We start from the raw sequence: 25,925 nt of genomic DNA, 5'->3' as shown, positions 1-25,925 counted from the left end.
CCATGAAGGGCCAGAGGACCTTAGGCTTTGTGGGCTCCGTGGTCTCTGCCCAAGTCAGTGCTGCTTTATAGTGCAGTGTCCGTGTTCCTAAAAATCACCGCACCATACAAAACTGCACGGCAAAAACCAGAGCTTATGGGAAAAATGGGCCTTGAAGCACCATCCTCAACAACTTATTGAGTGACACTGTCTTGCAAAAAGGAAAGAGGAGGAGTTCCCTTGTGGTGCAGTGGGTGAAGGATCCAGGGCTTGGGTCGCTGTTGTGGCACAGGTTTTGACCCCTGGCCCAGGAACCTCTGTGCCAAAAAAATAAAGAGAAAGGAAAGAGGAGAGCATTTTTACACATTAAATGGTTAAGAAGCAAACGCCTCAAGTCTGCTGCTGAGCGTGGAGGTGGGAAGGATGGAGGATGTGGAAGGCAGGTGCCACCAGGCGTGGGCGTAGCTAACAGCCACAAGGTGAACTGGGGGCGCTAGCACATGTCTCAGGTGTGTGTGTTTTGTGGACTATCTGGCTTGGCTCAGTTGGGTAGTTTTTTTGCTTTCACCTGGTGTTTCTCAGAGACAAAGCTGCGTATCAACATGAAACTTGCTTTATGATCAGATTCCGCCCAAATACATTCATCACGTGAAAAATTCACGTTTTTCAAAAGCAAATAGTGTTAGCCAGATTCAACTCCCTGCTGTAGCAGGAAAGCAGCCAGAGAAACATGGGCATGACTGTGTCCTAATTAAACTTTATTTATGGACATTGAAATCTGAGTTTCATATAGTTTTCACCTATTACAAAATAGTGTTCTTTTTTTCCCAAACATTAAAAAATATGTAAAACTCATTCTTAGCTCACGGGCTGTGAGAAAATGGGCACGTGACTTTGGCTTGCCAACCCCTGGTCAAAAGTGCTCATTAACTAAGAAGGTAGAAGGGAGCTGGTCTGGTGGTGACCCTGGATCTAATCATTCCTGGCCCAACCTTCCTTGCCCTGTACCTCCACCCTCCTCTAGGTGCCTCCTCTCAGCTCTTCCTTCCACAGCTGAGACCATCTTCTGAACAATTTCCTGGCTGCTGGCCTTCTCCCCGAGTGGCCTGTGTCGGGGGAAGCAGAGGACATGCCCTCTAGGGGCCGGCAGTGTGGGTATAGCCTAGAGAAACAGACTCCTAGCGTGAAGAGGCAGAGGGTCCCGTGAAGACTGGGTAAGAATCCACTCCTACGCAGGAACGGGGAAGCGGTGCCCACCTCCAGCTGAAGAGTAAAAGCAGACAGATCTCTAGCCATCACATCCAAACACTGGAGCTCAATAAATACCTGCCTTTTGCTTTTATTCACAGTCCAGTGACCTAACGCAACAGCGCAAGATAAGGCACCGACTCCAAGCCTCGGCTGGGAGGCGGGAGCACTGGGCTGTGGCATCTGGGTCAGGCGGCAGAACTGGGCAGGGATGCAGGCCTAGAATGGAAGCGGGAGCCAGCCAGGCCCCATCCTCCCTGTCAGAACCGAGGCACCAGAGGCCTATGACCTGGGTCTTCAGCTGTAAAAAGCTTAGTGTCACCTTTAGTCACCAGCAGGGCTCCTCGGTGTCTTCCCAGAGCCCTCAGGCCAGGACGAGTGCTGCTTCCTCACTCCATGGTGACGGGGACGTCCTCTACATCTCGGGGGACAGCACTCTGAAGCTCACGCCTGATCTCGGGGGACAGCTGGGGATGGGGCTGCACCCGGAGCAGTTCTAGGAGGGCCTCCTTCTGTTCTGTGGCCAGGTCCGCCTTGTAGCGCTGGACCAAGGTCAGGAGACACTGGTGCCAGAGCACAGGCAGTTCACGTTTCTCCGTCCGGAAGCGCAGGAAGTGGAAGACCAGGGCGTCCAGCACCCGGTACGGCAGCGCGTACTTCTTATCCAGCAGCAGCCGCAGGAAGATGCTGTTGGCACCGCTGTACTCCATCTCGGCGATCTTCAGCATGGCTGCACTGGTGGGGAGAGAGGTAGGGAGATGCTGGAGGAAAAAGATTCCCCTCCCCCTTGGCCGAACCTGTGCTGTCCCTAAAGGGGACTCTCCCGCACTCTCACCTGCCCAGTTTCAACTCCCTCAACTCCAGACACCAGCGCTTCACTGATTCATGCCAAACCCCGACCTCTGGCTCAGTGTGTTTGTCTCCGTATCCGATTAAAATACGTCCAAACGTCTGGAGAGCCCCATTCCTAACACACTCTCTTCCCATGTTCCCCACTCATTCATTCAACTATTTACTGAGCCTACCATACGCCAGGCCCTGGGGTCTTGTTCCCGCGGAACTGACAATCTTGCGGCGTAATGACACACCCGCTGGCTTAAATGAGCCGCGAACCCAGCGCTACACTTAGTGCCCTCCCTGCTCCATTCCCCAAGTGCCGGGACTCTGCCGGGATCTGACACCCACCCACCAGTGGTCCCCCAGACCCCGCGACACTACCTGGAGTGCAGCACCGGGATGGAGCACTTAGTGATGATGCTGCCCAGGATGATGGCTTCCCGGAGGGTGCAGGTGCCCGACTCGCACAGCGGGAGCAGGATCCCTGGGGGTGGGGGTGGGGGGCAGTCACTCTGAGCCCAAGGTGAGACAAAGGAGGTTCTGTAGGAGCTCCAGCCCCTCCCTTTCTTAGCTGCCTCCTGGGGTCCCACCTTTGAACCAGGCTCCAGGTTTGAACAGTGCCTTCTTGAGTGCCATGTAGAGGTGGAAGTTGAGTCGTTTGTACTCGGCGATGTCATCTCGGACCCGGGGGAGCAGGACCAGGTTGTAGAAGCGCTGGGCCTTATGTTCCTTTAGGTTAGAGGCGAAGATCCTAGGGTTTTTGAAGGGAAGGGGAGAGGCCCCTGAAATATCACTGTGGATGGTACACGCTAGAGACTGGAGGGCATGGGGAGTGAGCTGGGTGCATGCAACACCCAGGTCAGATCAGAGCAGGAACAGGAGGGTCTCAGTCCCCAAACAGAGTGAACCCGAGATCTCCCAACAGACAGGTATCAGCTGTTCACTTTCCTCTCCCCTCATGGGGAGCCACAGACTTTGGACACATGGCACCCCAGGGTGGTATTGCCGTGGTTATGAGCCTCTCCCCTAGAAACTCAGCACCAGAGATCCTGAGCAGGGTCTCAGCCCTGAGGGCCCTGGGGTCTTGTTCCCGTGGAACTGACGACATTCTTGCGGAGTAACGATACCCCCACCGACTTAAATGAGCGGTGAACTCAGTGCTATGCTTAGTTCCTTTCCCATTCTGTTCCCTAAGTCCTGGGACCCCACCACCTGGAGATCGACCCAGAATCAGGAAATAGGAAATGGTGACAAGAGGAGTTCCCATTGTGGCTCAGTGGAAACGAATCGGACTACTATCTGTGAGGATGCAGGTTCAATCCCTGGCCTCGCTCAGTGGTTGGGCAATCTGGCATTGCCGTGAGCTGTGGTGTAGGTCATAGACTTGGCTCGGATCCCACATTGCTGTGGCTGTGGTGTAGGCTGGCAGTTGTAGGCAATGTGACCCCTAGGCTGGGAATTTCCACATGCTGCGGGTGTGGCCCTAAAAAGCAAAGGGAAAAAAAAAAGAAGAAGAAGAAGCACAAGAGAGGGAGTTCCCGTTGTGGCTCAGCAGGTTACAAACCCGACTAATATCCATGAGGATGTGGGTTCCACCCCTGGCCTCTCTCAGTGGGTTAAGGATCTGGTGTTGCCAAGAGCTGTGGTGTAGGTTGCAGATGTGGTTTGGACCCTGCTGTGGTGTAGGCTGTGGTGTAGGCCTGCAGCTACAGCTCCAATGTGACCCCTAGCCTAAGAACCTCCATGTGCCGCAGATGTGGCCCTAAAAAGTAAAAAATAAGCACAAGAAAGAGCTCCGGGGACAGAGCTAAAATGTGATGGCGAAGGGAGGGATGGCCTGTCCTTTCCACACCCAGCCCTTCCTTGTAGACCCAAGCTGCCCCGACCCCCGTGGCTTTACCTCGTGGCTTGGTACATGGCCGCTGCGCTCCAGGCCTCGGGCTCGGTGACGTAGAGGATCTCCTCCCAGTTGGACAGCGCAGGGATCATCTTAAAAGCCGTGGGTAGTTTCCCGCTGCGGTACTTGGACAACACCTGGGGAGCAGAGACTAAAATCACCACCACGAACACACACGCTGCCTGCCAGGGCCCAGGGGCCAGTGTGGGTGGCTTTCAAACATGAACTCACCCCGTCCCCGCCAGCCCTACCATCAGCCTCATTTTCTGGGGTGGGGCGGGGGACAACTGAGATCAGAGAGTCAGGTGGCGGCAGAGCGGGCCCTGGAGCCGTGCACTCTGACCCGAGTCGGCTCTCAGCCATCAGGCCTAATGTCCATGAAGATGTGGGCTCCCAGAGCCCCCGTGGGTCCCATCACGGCTCTGCTCTCAGCGCGTACCTCCCTGACCCCTCGGTAGACCTCCAGGAGCCGGGGGTTCAGCCGGGGCAGCGGGAGGCCTGACACCTCCGACATGACGCTCTCGACCTCCGTCTTCTTCTCGGTCAGCTTCTCCATGATGATGTCGGCCAGGGTGCGCCTGAGGGAGAGGGGGCGGGAATGCTGGGCTGGTGGCCCAGCAAGCGCTCCACTCCCCACCAGTCCCTTGGGAGCCCTGTTCGATCTGCCACTTGCTGGGACACGTGACCTCAGTCCCCTCCGGGCCTTGGCTGCCCGCACAGCACTTCTGAGGAGCACCACAGGCCCGGGGACCATGCGGCTCAGGACAGAGTCTGCAGTCGTGGGGAGGTGAGGGAGCCTGAACCTGAAGTCAACTGCCCCGGTTCAGGTGCTGGCTCTTTGGCGCCCTGCGTAACCTTGGGCGTGCTATTCTGCCTCTCGACGCCTCTGCTCCCGCACCCATCAAACAGGGAAAACAGCAGCACCCACCCTCGCTCAGTTAACAGGAGTGCGTGACCTGAATGCCTAGTGCACAGCAGGTGTGCGACAGTGCTGCCTCCTGCAGACCCGTCCAGCACATGCGGTCTGCGTGCTGAGGACACTCCAGTTACAAAACCCTGGTCTCACCTCTCCAGAGTCAGACATACCTCAATTATACGCCAATGTTGCCAGTGGCTGGGATCACTATCAAGAGACAATGGCCCAAACTTCCCCACGTTTTCTTTATTTTTTTTTAAGGGCTGCGTCTGTGGCATATGGAAGTTCCTGGGCTAGGGGTCAAGTTGGAGCTGCAGCTGCCAGCCTACTATGGATCTGAGCTGCATCTGCGACCTACACCAGAGCTCACAGCAACACTGGATCCTTAACCCACGAGCGAGCCCAGGGATCGAACCTGCATCCTCATGGACACGATGTCGGGTTCTCCACCTGCTGAGCCACAAGAGGAACTCCTCCCCCATTTAGTTTATTAAAATTTATGGGAGTTCCCGTCGTGGTGCAGCGGAAATGAATCCAAGTAGGAACCATGAGGTTTCGGGTTCAATCCCTGGCCTTGCTCAGTGGGTCGGTGATCTGGCGCTGCCATGAGCTGTGGTGTAGGTCACAGATGTAGCTCGAATCTGGCATTGCTGTGGTGTAGGCCAGCAGCTACAGCTCCAACTGGAAATCTCCCTATGCCACAGGTGCGGCCCTAAAAAGACAAAAGACAAAAAATAAAATAAAATAAAATTTATGGAAATAGATCCAAGATGAATGATTTACTTTTCTCAATCTCCTGAAACACAATCTGATTGAGATAATTCTGAATTATCATTACATTGGGCTTTGGTGCAATAATGGCATCTTTGGGGGCTGCCAACATCTATTTAAGACAGCTCCTGGAGTTCCCGTTGTGGCTCAGTGGGTCAGAACCCAACTAGTATCCATAAGGACACAGGTTCCATCCCTGGCCTCGCTCAGTAGATTAAGGATCTAGCACTGCCGTGAGCTGTGGAGTAGGTTGCAGACTATGGATCCTGTGTTGCTGTGGCTCAGTTTCAACCCCTAGTCTGGAAACTTTCATATGCCTCAGAAATGGCCCTAAAAAGAAAAAAAAGAAAAAGATACAAAGACGACAGAGCCTAGGCTGGGAATTTCCATATGCCACACATGCAGCCCTAAAAATCAAAAATCAGCTCCTAAACAGGAGGCAAGACTTTGCACGTGTACTCTGTGCAACACCTGCCAGAGGGGGTGCTCCCCTGACTGAGCTGGGAGCCGGATACTCAGAGGTGAGTAACCCTCCCAAGGTCTCACAGCTCCCAGTGGGGCAGAGTCAAAAGCTAGTCTCTCAGGTTCTGAAGTTCAGGTACTAAATGGCCTCTGCTGAGTTCCGGGGGGTGGGGGTGGGGGTGGGGGTTGTCTAGCCTGCTTTCTGATGATGCCCCCTGTTACTTCTCAAGACTAGGAACAGGGACCCCTGTCAGTCTTGAGAAGTGACGGGTGGCATTGTCGGTAGCTTTACTCTATTGAAACAAGCTGGAAAACCATTCTGCCAAGCTTGTCAGAACGAGCTGTCAAGGAGGAGTCAGAAGGTGCTGGGGGAGAAGCTGAGAGACTCTCTGGTGAGACAAGCACACATTTTGTGCCATTTCCTTCAGCTGCTGGGCAGCATTTGGGAAAGGGGCCCATTTCCCCATTCTGCCTCTCATATACACAGTCATGGAACGTGTCTTTCAACCTGTCTTTTCACAGTATCATCAGCCATGAGAGAGGCACGCACCCCAAACCACCTGAAGAACCAAGAACAAGGTCATGTGAACATCACCAGGGTCAAATAAACTGGCTGAGGGCCCTTATCCTAGACGCCCCTCTCCTGGGCCAAAATCCATGGGCTCAGGAGTCTGACCATAGGAGCTTAAAAGCCTGCATGTTTTGACCTAGCATTTATTAAAGATGACAATAAATCAGTGGTTCTAGCTGGGGGGTGATTTTTGCCCCCCTCCCCCAGGGGACACTTGGCAATGTCAGGAGGCATTTTTGGCTCGCACAAGGGGGGAGGGGGGGTCCCTAGTGGTATCTAGTGGGTAGAGGTCACAGGTGCTGCTCAACAGCCTGCATTGTACAGGACAGTCCCCATGGAAAAGAATTATCCAACCCCAAATGCCAGCAACTGGGGTTGGAAACCTCTGGATAAAATGAAGCTCAGGGTATGAAGCAGATGTGGCCAAGGCAACTGAGTGTAGCCCTCCGAGAGCTGAGTGTAGCAAGACCAAATACAATGGGATGGTTCTCCCAGGGACGGAATAAGGCCCTGCGGTGCCTCCCCAGGGAACCCTGGCAGTACTACAACAGGTGGACAGAGTGGGAGGAAATTTACTGACTCATTCAGATGGTCCTTTGAGGGAGTTCTCTGGTGGCTCAGCTGGTTAAGGATCCAGTGCTTTCACTGCTGCAGCACAGGCTCAACCCTGGTCTAGGAACTTCCAAGTGCCTCCAGTGTGGCAATGATAATAATGATAATATCCAGAATGATCCTTTAAGGACGGGCCACTTTTTTTTTTTTTTTTTTTTTTGGTCTTTTTAGGGCTGCACCCACGGCACATGGAGGTTCCCAGACTAGGGGCTGAATCAGAGCTATAGCCGCCAGCCTACGCCATAGCCACGGCCACGCCAGATCTGAGCCGCATCTGTGACCTACACCACAGCTCACAGCAATGCCGGCTCCACAACCCACTGGGGCTGGAAAGATGACAATAAATCAGTGGTTCTAACTGGGGGGTGATTTTTGCCCCCCTCCCCCAGGGGACACTTGGCAATGTCTGGAGGCATTTTTGGCTCGCACAAGGGGGGTGGGGGGGTCCCTAGTGGTATCTAGTGGGTAGTGGCTGCTTCCCTACGAACTTGCTACCAGGACCCGCTGTCCCAAATCCCAGGCCGTGCCAGCCCTACCTGGCAGGAGGATTCTTGTTCATGAACAACTCAATGGCACGCTCATCCTCAGGGTCTATGACCACTTCCGCCTGGTAGCCTGGCCCTGTCATCGTGGCGGCCTTCGCCAGGGTGGGCCACTCCTCGTCATCTGATCCATCCTGAGGCGCTCCTGGACCTGCGAGAGAGGAGATGAAACAGGTAAGCAGGGCAAACGGTGGGTGAGGAATTCAGAGGTCATTTCATTTTGACCATTGTGTACCTCATACAGATGTCACACGTGCTTGTAACAGATAAAGACATGTGTTCTGAAATAGATGATGCACACGCTACCTCTCTGTCCCCGGGGCACATGAAAACGTACACATAAGAACCAATGAGGAGTTCCCGTTGTGGCTCAGCGGTAACAAACCCGACTGGTATCCATGAGGATGTGGGTTCAATCCCTGGCCTCGCTCTGTGGGTTAAGGATCTGGCATTGCTATAGGCTGGCAGCTGCAGCTCCAATTTGACCCCTAGCCTGGGAACTTCCATATGCTGCAGGTTCGGGCCAAAAAAGCAAAAAAAAAAAGCTCGATGACAATAATAGTAATAATGGTTAACACACTCTACTCAGTTCTGTAGCAGGAACTCTTCTAAACATAGTATAGAACCATCATAACCCCAAGAGGTAGGCATTATTATTTTAATCAGTATCAGAGGGGGATGCTGAAATGCAGAAATGCTCAGTGACTTGCCTAAGGTAGGCAGTCTGGGTCTAGACTGTGCATTCTTCACGTCTTCTTCTACACTTGGGAGGGCTTGATTACGTGCCAAATGAGTGGGAGAGAAGGTATACACCACAGGCACTCAGAAGACGATGAGGGCGGAGCATGGCTGGGTCTGCAGAGGCAGTGCGAGAGCTGGAGGAGTGTGTTCCAGGCCTGGGAACAATGCCGGCAAGAGGGCTTGGTTATAAGAGCGTCTGCCAGGCGGGTGCAAGAAATAAGGCTGGATGGGTAACCATGAGGCCAGGCCGTGGAGTTCAGATTTCAAGGGACCGAGTCATTTGAGTAACAGATTCCTGGAAGGCTACAGCTGGCTGGGCATCTGGGAAAGGGATGTAATCATCTAAGTGGGGAGATAAAATGCTACACGTGAATGAGTAAGAACAGAGGCTGTGTGATAAACGCTAAATACAGGGAGGAGGGTACAGAGGCCAGATGATTTGTCTCCACATGCTAACAGCCCCCCAAACCTGTACCTGTAGGTGGACCTCCCTTTGTTCCAGCGCCTCCTGTACAGCCACTCCCGGGTGACCCAAGGTGCTCCAGCCTTTCCTGTCATGGACCAAACTCCCTCCCTTTCCTTCCTAGGTCTACACAACTTGGCGTGTTCCACATGTCAGTAAATGCACCACCATCCAGCCAGTGCTAAGTCAGAACCTGGGCAGCAGGCCTGCCAGGTCCCCTGCCCTCACTCCCAACACCCTGTCAAGGTCTAAGTCCCATTTGACTGTGCCTCCAAGACTCTCTCTCTCTCAAAGCCCTCACAGCCCTGTCAAAGCCTTGGGCAGTGTCATCCCTTGCCTGCATGAATTTGACAACCCTCAACTGGTCTCTATGTGCTCAGAGAGGTTCCCATTGTCTTTTTTTTTTTTTTTTTTGTCTTTTTGTCTTTTCTAGAGCCGCACTGCAGCATATGTAAGTTCCCAGGCTAGGGGTCTAATCGGAGATGTTGCTGCCGGCTTACACCACAGCCACAGCAATTGGGGATCCCAGCCACGTCTGTGACCTACACTGCAGCTCACGGCAACGCCAGATCCTTAACCCACTGAGCGAGGCCAGAGATCGAACCCACAACCTCATCGTTCCTAGTCGGATTCGTTGACCCCTGAGCCACGACGGGAGCTCCCCCGTTGTCTTTAGAACAGCTCTGAGTCCTGGGCCCAGCCTCCAAGTCTTCACTTCCTTTGCTTCCTCCCCACCTCACCATCACTCTCTCAGCAGACACCAAGTGCCTCCTCTCTGGGAGACAGCGTTCCTGGTGCTGGAAATATATTAAAAGACAAGAGAAATAAAAGCACTTTGCCCTTATAGAGCTTACATTCTAAGGGGTGGGGGGAGACAGATAATAAATTAGTAGAGAAGTTGGGAGTGTGAAGACAGGGGTGGGGGGTATTATAATTTTTTTTTTGGCCATGGACAGTTGTTTTTTTTTTTTAATGATTTTTATTTTTTCCATTATAGTTGGTTTACAGTGTTCTGTCAATTTTCTACTGTACACCAAAGTGACCCAGCCACACATATATACCTTTCATATATTCTTTTCCTCACATTATCCTCCATCATTTTCCATCACAAGTGACTAGATACAGTTCCCAGGACCATACAGCAGGATCTCATTGCTTTTCCATTCCAAAGGCAATAGTTTGCATCTATTAAAAGGCATTGTAATTTCTTTTTTTTTTGCTTTTTAGGGCCACACCTGCAGCACATGGAGGTTCCCAGGCTAGGGGTCAAATTGGAGCTACAGCTGCCAATCTACAACACAGTCACAGCAACGCAGGATCCAAGCTGTATCTGTGACCTACACCACAGCTCATGGCAACACTGGATCTTTAACCAGCTGAGCAAGGCCAGGGATTGAACCCGCAACCTCATGGTTCCTAGTCGGATTTGTTTCCGCTGTGCCACAACGGGAACTCCAAAGGGTGTTGTAATTTTTCATAGAGTGGTCAGGGCAGGTGGGTCTGAGAAAGTGAGGGATTAAGGGAGGAAACCTACAGGTGCACGGAGGACAGAAGTTACCAGGCCAAAAGCCCTAACTTGAAATGTTTCAAGAACAATGAGGCCATAAGGATGGAGTGAAGAGGGCAAAGGGAAAGTAGAAGGGGTCAGACTGGCCACAGGGGCATCTCACACAGGTCTTTGTAGATCCTTGTAACCCTCCAGTGTTGAGTTGAGAATGGATTGTAGGGGTATGGGATACTAGTTAGGAAGCTACTGCAATCATCCGGCAGAGGGGGCGAGGTGCTGTGACCGGGATGGTGTCCCAAGGTGGTGAGAAACAGTCGATTCTGGATCTATTTTTAAGGTAGAGTCAACAGGATTTCCTAACAGGTCAGATGTGGAGTGAGGAAGAGAGGAGTCTGGGAGGTTTCTGTCTCGAGCAAATGGAAGGATATCGGGGCATTAATGGAGATGAGGTAGATGCTGGGTGGAGCAGATGTGTCAAGACAGCCAGGATTTCTGTTCTAGATATGTTGAATGTGAGATGTCTATTAGACTTCAAATTGGAGAGGCTGAACAGGTAGCTGAAATATAAGAACTTGGGTTGCAGGGAAAAGGTCAGGGCTAGAATATGATCTTGGAAGCAGTGACCAAATACCAAATAGTATTTAAACCTTGAAACTGATGACAGCACCAAAAAAGTGAACGCAAGTTAAGAGGTCCAAGGACCTGTCACTGTGGTGGCTTGGGTTCAATCCCCGGCCTGGGAACTAAGGGAAAAAAAAAAAAAAAAGTGGAGGACAAAAGAGGAGCCAGCAAAGGATACTGAGATGTCAGGAAGTAGTAAAACTGGGATGTGATGTCTTTAATCTTGATCCTGCAGCCAGGAGGCTAGTATTTCACTGTGAACATGGCTCACAGGGCAAATGAAAGATGAGATCTGAGACCTGGACTAAACAAGCAACTTGGAGGTCAACACTCCCAGCCTAGTAAGGAAAAACTGACCCTCTTTTAATTAATCTCTTTCCCTCTTTAGCCCTTAAACGGTATCCTTCTTTCTGCTCAGAGCAGAAACTCCCCCGTTTCAGGTCTTGTAACTGAGCAGAGCCCCAAGGGGCTCCTGGGCACAAGCCTTTCTGTGTCATCCATTTCTTGTTTTGGGAAATAAACTTCACCCTCCATGACCTTCTCAGAGTTCCAAAGGGCAGGTTCACACAGTTGCTAATCAGGGGAGGGTGAGGATGCAGAGACTGGGGAGAACAGTTAAAAGACAATAGTACAGGAATTCCTTTTGTGACTCAGTGGTAATGAACCCAACTAGCATCCAGGATGAGGGTTTGATCCCTGGCCTCGCTCAGTGGGTTAAGGATCTGGTGTTGCCATGAGCTGTGATGCATGTCACAGACATGGCTTGGATCTGGCATTGCTGTGGCTGTGGTGTAGGTCAGCAGCTGCAGCTCTGACTGGACCCCTAGCTCAGGAACCTCCATATGCCACAGGTGCGGTCCTAAAAAGCAAAAAAAAAAAAAAAAAACAAAAACAAAAACAGAGACAATAGTGCAACCTTGGGGCAGGTCCAGATTCCTCCTCAAGGAATATACATAGTATCTTTGAGCCCTTCTGCAGAGCTATTACTTGATGAAGTATGAAGCATTCTTCAGTGGAAAAAAGGAGGACCACCAGAACCAGTCCTGGGGCCACTAAACAGGAGCGTGAGAAACCGTGCAAGTTTGCCTCGACCCTGGTCCTTAACTGCAGCCCTATTTTCCACTCTTAAACTGTAAAACCATCTCCTAATCTCTCTCAAGGGGACCATAGTCTTTAGGGCACTAACCTGCTCTGGCCCTCCTTTGGCAGAGCAATAGAGATATCTTTTTCTTCTTCACCCAAAACCCTGTCTCTGTGCTTCAACTGGGCATCGGAGGACAGAGACAGAGTTTTGGCAACACTACCTGCCTCATATCCTAGCTCCCCTCCTCGCACCGGTTTCCTCCGTGCTACCTGAGATTCTGTCTCCCGGGCCTAGGTCCTAATTTTGCTCCAAATAAAACTTAACTCTCAACTTTTAGGTGAAGGTCTCCGGCCACCCTAAATCCAGCCAGGGCTGGGTCTCCCATTCCATTACCTTTGCTAGAGTGTAATACGCCCCCCTGGGTTTTTTTTTTTTTTTTTTTTAAATTCCAAACTGTTATCCTGCCGGATACTTTTCAGCCTACCACTACCAACTACCCATCCTCTTTCTCACACCCACTCTCGCTACTCACCCAGCCGCGTGGTGCGATCCTGAGGTGCCGCCGGCCTGTCCCCGGTCCCATGCTCAGCCTCGAGCTCCTCTTGCTGCTGCCGCGCTTGTTGCAAAATCCGTCGGGTCAGCCGAGGCCCCACGTACTCCTCCTCCTCTTCTCCGGTGCCGCGACCCCGCCGCTTTTCCCGGGTCCCCGCCCGCACCGCATTCCCAGCCAGGATTTGGTCGGCCAGGGGCGCATGCTTTTCCTGACCCTCGGCCCCGCGGGCGGCCTTGAGTTTGGGCATTTCGCTAGAAAACCTCACCGGGAAGTTTCACATGTGGGGACAGAGGAAAAGCTCTGAGTGCGCCGGCGCAGGGAACTCCCCAGAGGCCAGACGGTGACTACAGCGCCCCCTGGTGTTCGGAGGCCGGAACTGCCACCATCCCCGCCCCACCCCCTGATAGAGTTCCTGAGTCCTGGAGCTGGACTCCCGAATAAACTCATTGCAATTAACATCGCCTTCTCTAAGCAGTGGCAGTCCAAGCCACGCTTTCTTAGCTTCATGAATCTAGGCCCGGGGTGATCTGTCGAATAGGAAGTCCCCGAGCTGCAAGCCTAGGGGGCGGAGCCCTGCAGTGACGTCACTGGAGGCGCCTGTACGCCCCGTTCCTCGTGGCCGCCGAAGGGACTTGCACTTTTTACGTTATTTCCGGAGCACCTCCTACTACCGAAGCTTTCGTTAGGTCGGTGGTTTCACCTCGCGTGGGCTGCAGCAGAGCACTGCGTATCAGCTGTTCGGTACTGTCATCTTCCTGGCCTGACATCATGGGAGTGACTTGGTAGGACTTCAAGGGATTTCGTGGGGCGAGGCTTGGGGTGGTGAAGGGCCGGTGGAGCCTCCAGTGTCCCCGGGAGGAGGATCGGGATCAGGGTCTGAGAGAGATGCCCTCGAGTTGTGTGGGTGAGGGGACCACTGTGAGGGCTGCGAAATCTGCGGGCCTTTTTCCTCGGAGATGCGCCCCTTCTTTCTCAAAGGTGGCAGGTTAAAAATTTTTATCTTAAGAATCCACCAGTGGTCGCGTACCTCCTTCCGTTTTTCTTGGTATATTCTTCCTGCTCGTCATCCCACAGTACTGCCTGGGGTCGGAAATAGTATGTCGGGTTTAGGACCCATCTGCAGTCAAGGTTGGATGGGTTGTGGGGAGGGAGATAGACAACATTGAAGGCAGTATCTTTTTTAGGTTTTTGCCCTTCCCTATGGCCACTAAATGCAGTTAGACCAGCCTGTGTCTAGTTCTAATTTGGCCATTTTAAGATCTCGGGTCTAGAGGGGGAAAAAAAGAAGCTATTGGGAGTTAGGAGATTGGGATGTTAGGCACATCACCTCCTCAGAACCTGTTTCCTACTATGTTTAATTACATGCTTGGTTTAGTTTCTGTGGACTTAATATCTGTAACGTGTTAGAGAGTCAGAGTGCAGGGAAATATGGGCCTCATGCTCTTGGAGGCATTAGTTCCAAAATGCTAGATTTCAGGGCTTAAAAGAAAAAAAAAAAGGTATCTGGAGCATCTTTCCAGTCAGAGAGGGCTAGAGGCCAGGGTATCAGGAGTCAGTGGCTATAGAATCTTCATATAAGAAAAGAGCCTGCGGGAATTCTTCCTCCCAGTCACCCAAGTCTTGCACATTTGTCAGTGACTGCACATTTGCTTCCTGCAGTTGACATGATGAGCCTCTTTGGAAGTCTTTTAGTGTAAGGAGGATGTGAAGAATGGAGATGAAAAGTTTCCTGCGCAGAGGCATGGAATCCTGGAAGCCCCTGTTGTTTTTTTCTTTTCTTTTTTAAATTAAAATATAGTTGATTTACAACATTGTGTCAGTTTCTGCTGTAGAGGCCCCTGTTGTTGTTTTTGTTTTTGTTTTTTTTCTTTTTTCTTTTTTTCTTTTTAGGGCTGTTCCTACAGCTTTTTTTTTTCTTCTTCTTCTTTTTTTCTTTTTAGGGCCGTTCCTGTGTCACATGGAAGTTCCCAGGCTAGAGGTTGAATCAGAGCTGTGGCTGCCAGCCTGTGCCACAGCAATGCCAGATCCGAGCTGCATCCGCAACCTACACTACAGCTCATGGCACCGCCAGATCCTTAACCCACTGAGCGAGGCTAGGTGATCGAACCCATATCCTCATGGATACTGGTCACGTTCTTAACCCGCTGAGCCACGAGCAGAACTCCAAAGCCCCTGTTCCTTCAGTGCAGAAGGCAGACAGAGGGAAAAGGCCCTCTGTTGGGACCCTTCTCGACTTTTCAGATTCCTAGTACTTTGGACCCCAGTTGTATCATCTAAGGGATTCTCTTATTTTTCAAAATAAGGGTCATCATCATTGTGGCTTGTTAGTGCTCTTCCTGATGGAGATTACTGACAATTTTTAGCAACAGCAGGGGTCTGTTTTTTATATTTTCCTTTAGTTGATCATAATTGGTCATAAAGTAATGCAGTACCTCCCAAAATTCAGCCACATAATGATTGTCTTTATGATTTTTATATAACTTCATAGCACTTGAACTATTTATTTTTTTTTAATTTTTTTTTTTCTTTTTGCCATTTCTTGGGCCGCTCCCGCAGCATATGGAGGTTCCCAGGCTAGGGGTCTAATCAGATCTGTAGCCGCTGGCCTACGCCACAGCTCACGGCAACACCGGATCCTTAACCCACTGAGCAAGGGCAGGGATCGAACCCACAACCTCATGGTTCCTAGTCGGATTCGTTAACCACTGAGCCACAACAGGAACTCTGATTTTTTTTTTTTGAACTATTTATTAATGCTTTCTTTTTCTTTTTTTTTTTTTTTGGTCTGTCTTTTTGCCTTTTCTTGGGCCGATCCCGTGGCATATGGAGGTTCCCAGGCTAGGGGTCCAATCGGAGCTGTAGCCGCCGGCCTACACCAGAGCCACAGCAACACAGGATCCGAGCCGCGTCTGCAACCTACACCACAGCTCACTGCAACGCCCGATCGTTAACCCACTGAGCAAGGGCAGGGATTGAACCCACAACCTCATGGTTCCTAGTCGGATTCGTTAACCACTGCGCCACGACAGGAACTCCTAATGCTTTCTTTTGATTCTGTTTTTTTCCTTAAAAGTATTTTAACAGACAGCTGTATCCTTAGGAAAGCATTCTTTTTTTTTTTTTTCCTCTTTCAGCTGCGCTCGAGGCATATGGATGTTCCCAGGCCAGGGACTGAATCTGAGTCACAGCTGTAAGCTGTGCCACAAATGTGGGAATGTCAGTTCCTTAACCCACTGCCCCAGGGCAGTATCAAACCCATGCCGCCACAGAGACAATGCTGATCCTTAACCACAGTGGGAACTTGGAAAGCTTTCGGTGGAGCATTTAAGAGCATGGACACGGAGCCACCTCACTTGACTACACTGCATTAAGCAGTATGACCTTGTGCCAGTTACTCAACCTCTCTGTTCAGTAGTTTTCTCATTTGTAATGAAGAAATGATTATGCTGTGTCTTATAGGGCTGATGCAAGTTAATTCATCTAAAGGCTTTGGGCACTGCCTGGCTCATAGTTGGTGCTTGGTAATTATTACCTACCACTTAAAGTAGAAGCCAGTTGCACTCTCCATAGAAGGAAATCTTGGAAATAACTTTTTATCTCATTGTTTTGGCTAAATTCTTGTTGCCTCTCACTCTCAAAGATTAGAAACTTGAGGCTTGCTTTCTCTTTGATCCAAGGATCCTTAGAACTTTCTTTATTGATGAAAATGTTCTGTCACTGTCCGGTACACCAGTTCCTAGCCACTTGTGGCTATTGAGCTATTGAAATGTGGACAGTGCAACTGAAGAGTTGAAGTTTTAATTTCTGTCGCACATGGCCTGTGGCTCCTGTGCTGGACAGCTTTCGTTCAAAGTGTTAGAGAGTTAGTAAAAACACAGTAACCCCAAATGGAGGCTTTCTCCTTGATGGAGTCAGAACTGAAAGAAACAGAGTAAATTCCTTTCTCATCACATGACTTAGTGTCACTGAACGCTCGCTCTGTGTGCCACCTAAAACATTGGCACACATGCCACACTTGGGAAATGCAGGTGCAGTAGGCTGTTCTCTGCAAATGTGTGCGACTCCTAAGACCAAGCTCTGGTTCTTAGCAGAGCCCCAGGGACTGTGGGCCTCTATTTCCTTGTCTTTATGAGGGGGTTGGGTTGACAGTGTCTAAGCTGACACCTGGCCCTGATGAGCTGTGATCCTGCGACTGGCTCACGTGAGTCCATGTGCATAATGATTTTGGTCCCCTCCCTTCCAGTGTGTCCCAGATGCCTGTGGCCGAGGGCAAGAGTGTCCAGCAGACTGTGGAGCTACTCACCCGGAAATTGGAGATGCTTGGGGCAGAGAAGCAAGGAACATTTTGTGTGGACTGTGAGACCTACCACACTGCTGCCTCTACCCTTGGCAGCCAAGGTCAGTGAGCGATGGATCTCTGGGATGGCTGGAACCTGGCTTGGACTTAACAGACGTTCACATTCATTCATTGAAGTCTTTCTGTTCTTCTGCTAAGGGTGGTATTCTTGGGCATGTGGCCAATGTGTTTCTGAATTCATTAGTTTTTTGTTTGTTTTGTTTTTCATTTCTTTTTCTGGCCGTACCTGTGGCATGTGGAAGTTCCTGGATTAGGGGTCAGTTGGAGCTGTAGCTCCTGGCCTACGCCGCAGCTTGCAGCAATGCCAGATTCTTTAACCCACTGATCAAGGCCAGGGATCAAACTCACATCCTCATGGATACTAGTTGGGTTCTTAACCCACTGAGCCACAAGAACTCCAGAATTCATTAATTTTTTTTTTTTTTTTTTTGTCTTTTTGTCTTTTTTGTTGTTGTTGCTATTTCTTGGGCCGCTCCCGCGGCATATGGAGGTTCCCAGGCTAGGGGTTGAATCGGAGCTGTAGCCACCGGCCTACGCCAGAGCCACAGCAACGCGGGATCCAAGCCGCGTCTGCAACCTTCACCACAGCTCACGGCAACGCCGGATCGTTAACCCACTGAGAAAGGGCAGGGACTGAACCTGCAACCTCATGGTTCCTAGTCAGATTCGTTAACCACTGCGCCACGACGGGAACTCCAGAATTCATTAATTTTTGACTTTATTTCTTAGACTGGGCCTATGTTGAAGTCTTTTTTTTTTTTTTTTTTTTGTCTTTTGTATTTTTAGGGCCTCACCCACAGCATATGCAGGTTCCCAGGCTAGGGGTTGAATCAGAGCTGTAGCTGCCAGCCTACACCACAGCCACAGCAACATGGGACCACATCTGTGACCTACACCACAGCTTATGGCAATGCCAGATCCTTAACCCACTGAGCAAGGCCAGGGATTGAACCTGCGTCCTCATGGATACTAGTTGGGTTCATTAACCACTGAGCCATGACAGGAACTCCATGTTGAAGTCTTTTTGCACTTTGCAGTTTTTTTTCTTCTTTTTAGCACCACACCTGCTGCATATGGAAGGTCCCAGACTAGGGGTCGAATCTTTTGCGGCAAGAATCAAAAAGAGATAACAGTTGTGAAAGCATTTGTAAAACAAGACACTTGTGTGTAGATAGAGGATGACATGCTACTTCTGTGAAATTCCCTGGCCTGGGTTCTGTTTTCTGATCAGAGCTTTACTTTCAAGGAGCTACAGTCTAGTAGGGGGAACCATACACTCTTTGGCAGGCAGTGGGCTAGGATGGAAGTAGGTCAGAAGGCCTGGAGTTCCGGTTCCGCTGCTGACTTGCTCTGCGCCTTTAGATGTGCAGTTCTCGCACTGACTAGTGATAGCATCCCCTGGAGAGGAGGAAGGTGGGATGGAGGGAGGGCTCTGATAACACCCTGATCCATGGGCCCCACCCCTAGAGTTTCTGACCCCGGAGGTGTAGGGTGGGGTGGATGTGCATTTCTAACCAGTTCCCAGGCGGTGGTGCTGCTGCTGGTCTGCGACCAAAAACCTTAGTTGCCTTTCAGAATATTTTCGGGGCAGTAAAAGCACCTGCAGACTCTCATAGTATGAATTAGTGTATAATCACAGTGAGTATGCTCAGGAGCAAAATGACTCATCAGCTTTGGGTGTCTTTGTGTGAGGGTTGAAAAGTTTTGAATTGGATTTAGCATGTGAAAGGTGTGAATTTGCAGCAGGTGTCAGGAGGGTGCAGGGGGAGGTGAGTGTAGAGCCTATCGGGTTCAGGAAGTGGCAGCCAGTAGAGGCCTGCATAGAGATCACAAGCCCCCACCTGTCTCCTCACTCTTATCCCCACCTGAACCCTACTCTGTCTTTATAGCCTGGTTTAGGTCCTCTATTTCCCATGAATGTTTTTCCTGCTGACTCTTGCCCACTTTAACCTCTCCCTTCCCTGAAGTCTTTCCTTCTTTCTGAAAGACCTCTGGTTACCCCAGACAAGCGACTTTTGTTTTATTGTCTTTTTTTTTTTTTTAGGCCAAACCCGCGGCATATGGAAATTCCCAGGCTAGGGGTCCAAACAGAGTTGCAGCTGCTGGCCTACACCACAGCCAGAGCAACTCGGGATCGGAGCCACTTCTGCAACCTACACCACAGCTCAGCTCACGGCAGTGCCAGATCCTTAACCCACTGAGTGAGGCCAGGGATCGAACCCCCATCCTTACGGATACTAGTTGGGTTCCTTACTGCTGAGCCACAATGAGAACTCCTGTTTTGTTGTCTTTTAAGAAGTTTCTTGCTTGTCTTTAGTGAGGTTGCCAGCTTCTTGAGGCCAGGGGCTATGTCCTCTGTTTGTATGACTCTTAAGCCCTAGCATAAAGTTGGGGATAGTTTAAATATTTAATAAGTATTTGGGGGAGTTCCCGTCGTGGCGCAGTGGTTAACGAATCCGACTAGGAACCATGAGGTTGCGGGTTCGATCCCTGCCCTTGCTCAGTGGGTTAACGATCGGGCGTTGCAGTGAGCTGTGGTGTAGGTTGCAGACACGGCTCGGATCCAGCGTTGCTGTGGCTCTGGCGTAGGCCGGTGGCTACAGCTCCGATTCAACCCCTAGTCTGGGAACCTCCATATGCCGCGGGAGCGGCCCAAGAAATAGCAACAATAACAACAACAACAACAACAAAGACAAAAGACAAAAAAAAAAAAAAAAAAAATAAGTATTTGGGATTGTGGCAGTCAGTCCATTAACCCTTTTTAAATTTTTTTTATTTTTTATTTTTTTTAGTAGCCATCTACAGAAGTTCCTGGGCCAGGGATTGAATCAGAGCCTCAGCTGTGACAAGCTGCTGCAGTGCTGGATCCTTAACCCACTGCACCGGGCTAGGGATCGAACTGTGCCTCTGCAGCAACTTGAGCCACTGCAGTCGGATTCTTAACCCACTGCGCCACAGCAGGAATTCCAGTCCAATCATTCTAATAGTGAAAGAACCTTGCTTTCTGTTTTTTGCCTTCTTCCATTTTCCACTTAACTAGATAGATACAGCTTTTCTTCCTTCTTGCAGGAAACTGTGGTACTCAGCAAGAAGTCATTTCTCAGAGACTAGAACAGGCAAGCTGGGATTTGAAACTGGATCTTCTGATTCTAGATCCTGAGTTCTTTCTGCTGTAGTTGTGCTGCTGGCTTCCATAGTCAGCTCATAGGTGGCTTACTCTTCTCTGAGGGCTCACCATTGCCTTTGGGATGAAGACTGACTTGGGCAGGAAGGCAAGGCTCTGGCCTCATGCTCAGATGCTCCCCTTTGCTGCTGCTGTGGGGCCACTTCCTGTGTTTTAAAGAGGGAGGAGGCCAAGGAAAGTTAGGGATAGATGGGAACGAGAGTAGCTGCTTTGTTTGGTATGCTCAAATGCTGTTACTTTTATTTTCCTTATTATGTGATATATGACTACACAAAAGTCCATATGTAAAATCTCTGTGAGTTATTAGTCATCAGTAATCATTCATTTGTGAGCCCATCACCAAGAATTAAATTGTGATCTGGAGTTCCTGATGTGGCCAAGGGGGTTAAGCACCCGAACAGTCTCTGTGAGGATGCAGGTTTGATTCCTGACCTTGCTCAGTGGGTTAAGGGTTTGGTGTTGCTGCAAGTTGTGGTGTAGGTCTCAGACGCTTCAGAGTCTGCATGGCTGTGGCTCTGGTGTAGGCTGGCAGCTGCAGCTCTGATTTGACCCTTCGCCTGGGAATGTTCGTTTAAAAAGAAAAAAATGAAGCTGTTAATTAACTCTGTTGAAGTTCCGTGTGTGCCCTTCACCTTTCTCGGGGGGAGGAGGGTTAGGGTGATTTCCACCTGCCCCCTCACCTGCTGGTTCTCTCACTTCCTCTGGAAAAGGCTGTTGGGGCGGGGCTTCCACCCCGGGACTGCTGAGGTGATGCTGGCTTGCCCCTTGGCCTCATTCCAGCATCAGACACTCTTCCCCGTCTGCAGGCGAAGCTCTTGACACTGCCCTGCTCTCCATCCCTTGCAGGTCAGGCGGGGAAGCTGATGTATGTGATGCACAATTCTGAGCACCCTTTGAGCTGCTTCGCCCTCTTTGAGAACGGCCCCTGCCTGATCGCCGACACCAACTTTGATGTGCTTATGGTAAAACTCAAGGGCTTTTTCCAGAGCGCCAAAGCCAGCAAGATTGAGACCCGGGGCACCCGTTACCAGTACTGTGATTTCCTCGTGAAGGTGGGCACGGTCACGATGGGGCCCAGTGCCCGGGGCATCTCTGTGGAGGTAAGACCTCGGTGAACTAGGAGCAGGGGTGCCGAGAGGACTGGCTCTGCCAATTTTCAGGGGCCCTGAGTACAGCCTGAGGTTCCTGCCTCCCTGGTTCCTGCCCGCAGAGCAGGAGCTGCTCCCTGCTCTCCCTGCATCTTCTACCTGTTCTTTAATCACTCGGGGACTTTCTAGCCCAGGATGGCAATGGGAAGCTCAGTCCTCAGCGGGTAGGAAGCTTAGGAAGGCCAGCTTGCTGCAGGGGGAGGGATGGTCGGGGGCAGGTGAATCATGGAAGAGCAGTCACCCAACACCAGAAGGACTGGAGCAGACCAGGGCGGCTTTCCGTGCAGTCCACTCTGGGAGGCAGGCCCTGAATCATGTGTCCACACACCTCCCCTCAGCATGCCTTAAGATGGTCTCCAGAGTTCCAAAGCAAGAATGAGCCTTTCCTTTTGCCACACTGTCCACTTCCTTTCTCAGTGGAAAGGGGTGTGTGTAGTGACTTCATCTTTGCGGCATATATTGAAAATGGCAAAGAGAGAGTGTGGCAGCAGCTGGCTTTGGGAACAGTGAGAGCTTGCCATCTACCATGGTCCTAGCACTGTGTGAGGTAGGAAATTAAGTAAGCGACAGAGCCTGCCTTTTGGAAATTTATGACTTATCTGATAGCACTTAGATCTGGAATCTAATATACAGCACAAATGAACCTTTCTACAGAAAAGAAAATCATGGACTTGGAGAACAGACTTGTGGTTGCCAAGGGGTAGGCCGAGGGAGTGGGATGGACTGGGAATCTGGGGTTAATAGATACAAACTGTTGTCTTTGGAATGGATAAGCAATGAGATCCTGCTGTATAGCCCTGGGAACTATATCTGGTAGCTTATGATGGAGCATGATAATATGAGAAAAAAGGATATATGTACGTATGTGTGACTGGGTCACCTTGCTGTACAGTAGAAAATTGACAGAACACTGTAAACCAACTATAATGGAAAACAATAAAAATCTTTAAATAAAAAAAATTTTTTTAATGAAAGTTTATAATTTAGTAAGAGCAAAGTCCAAACACTCAAACTGATTTGGAAGTTCATCTATAAGAAGTGCTGTAAAAGAGACACAGGCTGCCCTGGGAATTCTGGCCAAAGAGAGGGCTAACGACTTTGGGGATTGGGGCGCCTCTTGCAGAAGGAGCACCTAAGTGGGGGCCTTAAAATGTGGAGATACAGGGATAGGAAAATCCTAAAAAGCGTCCCAGGTGGAGCAAAGGGCATGAGTGGTGATCATTGGGTGATACTCCAGGACCTCTAGGGCCAAGATTTCCTGACCGTTTTCATTTGCAACTCACCCTGCATTTGTCAGGACCCGCTGGGAGCCTGCTCTTTCTCTTCCACGTTCCCAACTTCGTAGTACAAACACATCCCAGCTGTTTCTTTACTTATTTCTTCTTACGGTGACCATAATTTCCCCTGCCATCTCTCCAGTGAACAATTAGGAGAGAAGGAGAAAGCCTTTGGCCCCTATCCCGTGGCTTGGGAGACCATTTCTTTGGGTCAGAGCCCAGGCTGGCTGTACCCTGGAGTAATATTTGGTCTTGAAGTGGCTTATGAGTGTATGTGTCTACTTTGCCCCCAGTATGCATACGTGCTCTTTCCCCTGAATTTGGTTTTCTCTCTCAGAATTTTCCTGAGCTCTCCATGAATCTTTATGCATCCTGGCCGGGGCTGTATAGTTCTGAGATAATTAAAAGGGGCCTAGATCTGCCCTTGGGTCTTGTGGGTAGGGCTGTGGGTTGGTAACCCCAAGCTGCAAATGTCTGAGCCTAAAGGGAATGGTGCTGGTGTGTCGAATCCCTGGGGGTTGGGTTGGCGGTTTCCTGCGGGGCAGTGCTGTGCAGGTGTGCGTCTTTGGCCCATAGTCTGAAAAGGTGGGAGCAGAGGCAAGAGCTGCCTGAGAAGCAGATGACCTGTCCCTGCTCTCCTCACCCTCCGTCTTTCTTCCGGCCCCAGGTGGAGTATGGCCCCTGTGTGGTAGCTAGCGACTGCTGGAGCCTGCTGCTTGAGTTCCTGCAGAGTTTTCTGGGCAGCCACACCCCAGGGGCTCCTGCAGTGTTTGGGAACAGACACGACGCAGTCTACAGCCCAGCAGACACCATGGTCCAGTACATGGAACTCTTCAACAAGATCCGCAAGCAGCAGCAGGTGCCGGTGGCGGGGATTCGATAGTGACTGGCCGCCTGGCTGAGCTCTGTCGCCAGGGGAACTCCACCAGAGGAGCAGGTGCTGCCCCCTCAGGCCCTGAGACCCCGGAAGCCCAGGGCAGACAGGGAGGTGTCCCTCCCTCTCCAGGTCCCAGTTCTGGGGCTCTGGCCCCCCCTTCCCCTGACCCTCACACACAGCCTCCCCACAGCTGTTTCACCCCTCGCCCTGCTGGACCTGGCCTGTCCTCAGGAATGTAATTATGAAGAGTTGACAAGTTTGCAGCTTTCCTGCTTTAGGGGGAAAGGGAGCATGGGGGCGACCCTGCCTAGTGTCAGTAGGGACTGCAGTCTGTCTCCAACTACTGAGGACTTGGCCCAGGCCCACAGCAGGCAGGCTGCATGTTGCATTTGGGCCGTGTTGTAATACAGGCCTCTCCCTCTGCTCTGGGATGTGGCTGGGCCTCTCCTGGAAAAGGAGAAGGAGACACTGCTTATTTGATGGCTATCATTTCTGGCCTGTTTGCTGAGATGAATTGGGAGCTGCCAGAGTCCTTTGAAGTCTCTCTCTTGGACATCTTTCCATTGTGATGTGAGCTCTGTTAAGACACAGGCTAAGCTGCTCTAATAAGGAGAACCTAAAGTACAGTGGCTCTTAGAAGTTGGTGTTTCTCTTTTCTAACAGTACAGAGTAATCAGATAGTCTGGGGAGATTTAACTCCCCGAGGTCATTAGGAACTCGATTTCCTTCTGTCTTGTTCTGCCACCCTAGGGTGTTCTCCTTGGGTGAGTCCAAGCAGTCTTCAGCTCCACATCCATATCCCCTGGGGAAAAAGAGGGACCAGGTTTCTTTCTTAAAGGATATGACCTGGAGTTGTCCAAGTTACTCTGGTCACACTTTGCTGAAAGGGTCTCTGGGACCTAGAGCCTCTTCCTTGGGTGGTCGCATGCCCAGTTAAAGCTCTGGGGGTTCTGTGACTAAAAGATGAAGGAGAAAACAGATTTGGGGGCCCAATTAGTAGCCTCTGCTACATAGAGCTCCATGGATGTGCCCAAGAATGCTTGCTGGTATTTTGCAGAGAGCACCCCTGTGAGTTAGCCACTCATTTCTACCAGTTGGGTTGGGACAGAGCTGATGCCAGAGCCACTTTAGCTGGAGCAGTCACACTGGGAAGTCACTTCCGCACCCCCTGCCTAAGTCTCAGCATCAAGACCTCTCCAATTCTCATGAGCCCAGAGCTTTGGGTTGGGCAGTTGACCTGAGGCTCACGCTGTGTTTCATGGTTTCCTGAGCTCTTCCTCCTCGTCTCGTTTGAGCCTCAAAGCTGCTCATTTGACGACCTGCATTGCCTGCCCACCCTGCTCCTGCTTTGGAAATGTTCAGTCTGGGTGATGTCGAGATACACGGTCAGAGATGGTCTTGGGAGATGTGTCACTGTACACACTGCAGTGTTGTCCTCAAGGATACTTTCCCTCATCAAAGCCACCTAAAGAGAAATTGTTTTCAGATCTAAAGCCTCTGCAGCAACAATCAGGTAGTGGTCATGTTTTTTTCCCTTTTAGCTTTGGCTGGCAGAAGGCTCAATTCAGCTTTATAACTGGAGGACCTGTCATCCTGTTTTTTGTTCTTACCTCTTCCTGACTTTGTTCCCTTGTCTCATTTTTACTTTTTTAAATGGAGGTATGTTTTAGGTATTATTTTCACGCAATAAAATGCAGAGATTTTTTATGTTTTTGGCCTTCTGATTTATGTTTGCTCTTGTCCAGACTTACTGTTTGTATTTTTCTGTGGGGCTACCTCAGATCTTTGATGAGATCAGTTAGCCTTTTGAACATAACGTGTTCCCAAAAATATACAGAAATCGAGTGTGGTAAATCTGACTCCAGACTTATGCATTGTAAGGAGGGATTCCTAAAAACTGAAAAATAGTATGAATTCCCCAACCCTTTAGGCAGAATCTTGGCTCATAAATTTCCAACATTCTTCACTTTTGCTCTTGGCCCTTATTTTGAGCACTCATTTGACCACCTTTCAGTGCAGTGAACACTAGCTCAAACTTTAAGAACTGCCACTTTGGTACTTTTGTCTGTCTTTGTTCTTTGCATCAATTAAAGAAAGATTATCACTCAAAAAGGCAGGCGATGCAATACATTTCTTAATTTAACAAATCTGGCTCCACTCGCCAAGTTACCAAAACTGAACCAGTAACTCGTGGAAAGGGCCCAGTGTCATCCAGATTTTGTCTGTAAGTGTGAAAGGGGCTTTCAAGAGTAATTTAGGATTATCAGTGTATAATGTT

The 25,925-nt window shown here is 50.4% G+C and overlaps 2 protein-coding genes across 3 annotated transcripts; one reads left to right on the top strand and one right to left on the bottom strand.

The window, feature by feature from the left end:
* Positions 1-720: 720 nt before the first annotated feature.
* On the bottom strand, positions 721-13,106 carry BYSL (bystin like). Of its 2 annotated transcripts, none has more exons than XM_084966354.1 (7): positions 12,784-13,106; positions 7,591-7,986; positions 4,401-5,487; positions 3,965-4,098; positions 2,655-2,815; positions 2,446-2,548; positions 721-1,962 (listed from the first exon to the last, which is right to left on the bottom strand). In XM_084966354.1, the coding sequence occupies exons 3-7, from the start codon at positions 4,713-4,715 to the stop codon at positions 1,617-1,619; spliced, it is 1,059 nt and encodes a 352-aa protein (XP_084822480.1). In that variant the 5' UTR covers positions 4,716-5,487; positions 7,591-7,986; positions 12,784-13,106; the 3' UTR covers positions 721-1,616.
* A 336-nt stretch (positions 13,107-13,442) lies between these two features.
* On the top strand, positions 13,443-25,354 carry MED20 (mediator complex subunit 20). The gene is given in 4 exon segments (NM_001206352.1): positions 13,443-13,586; positions 17,048-17,202; positions 21,192-21,445; positions 23,438-25,354. Coding segments are annotated over 4 exon segments (639 nt in total). The 5' UTR covers positions 13,443-13,572; the 3' UTR covers positions 23,654-25,354.
* Positions 25,355-25,925: the final 571 nt, after the last annotated feature.

The sequence above is a fragment of the Sus scrofa genome, chromosome 7 (assembly GCF_054392235.1).
Source record: "Sus scrofa isolate SSC_HxYL_T2T_F1_AM1 chromosome 7, Sscrofa_HxYL_maternal_Yorkshire_Landrace_v2.0, whole genome shotgun sequence".
NCBI classification, from domain to species: domain Eukaryota; kingdom Metazoa; phylum Chordata; class Mammalia; order Artiodactyla; family Suidae; genus Sus; species Sus scrofa.
The sequence above is the reverse complement of the archived record's forward strand: the minus strand, read 5'-3'. Positions and strand labels throughout refer to the sequence as shown.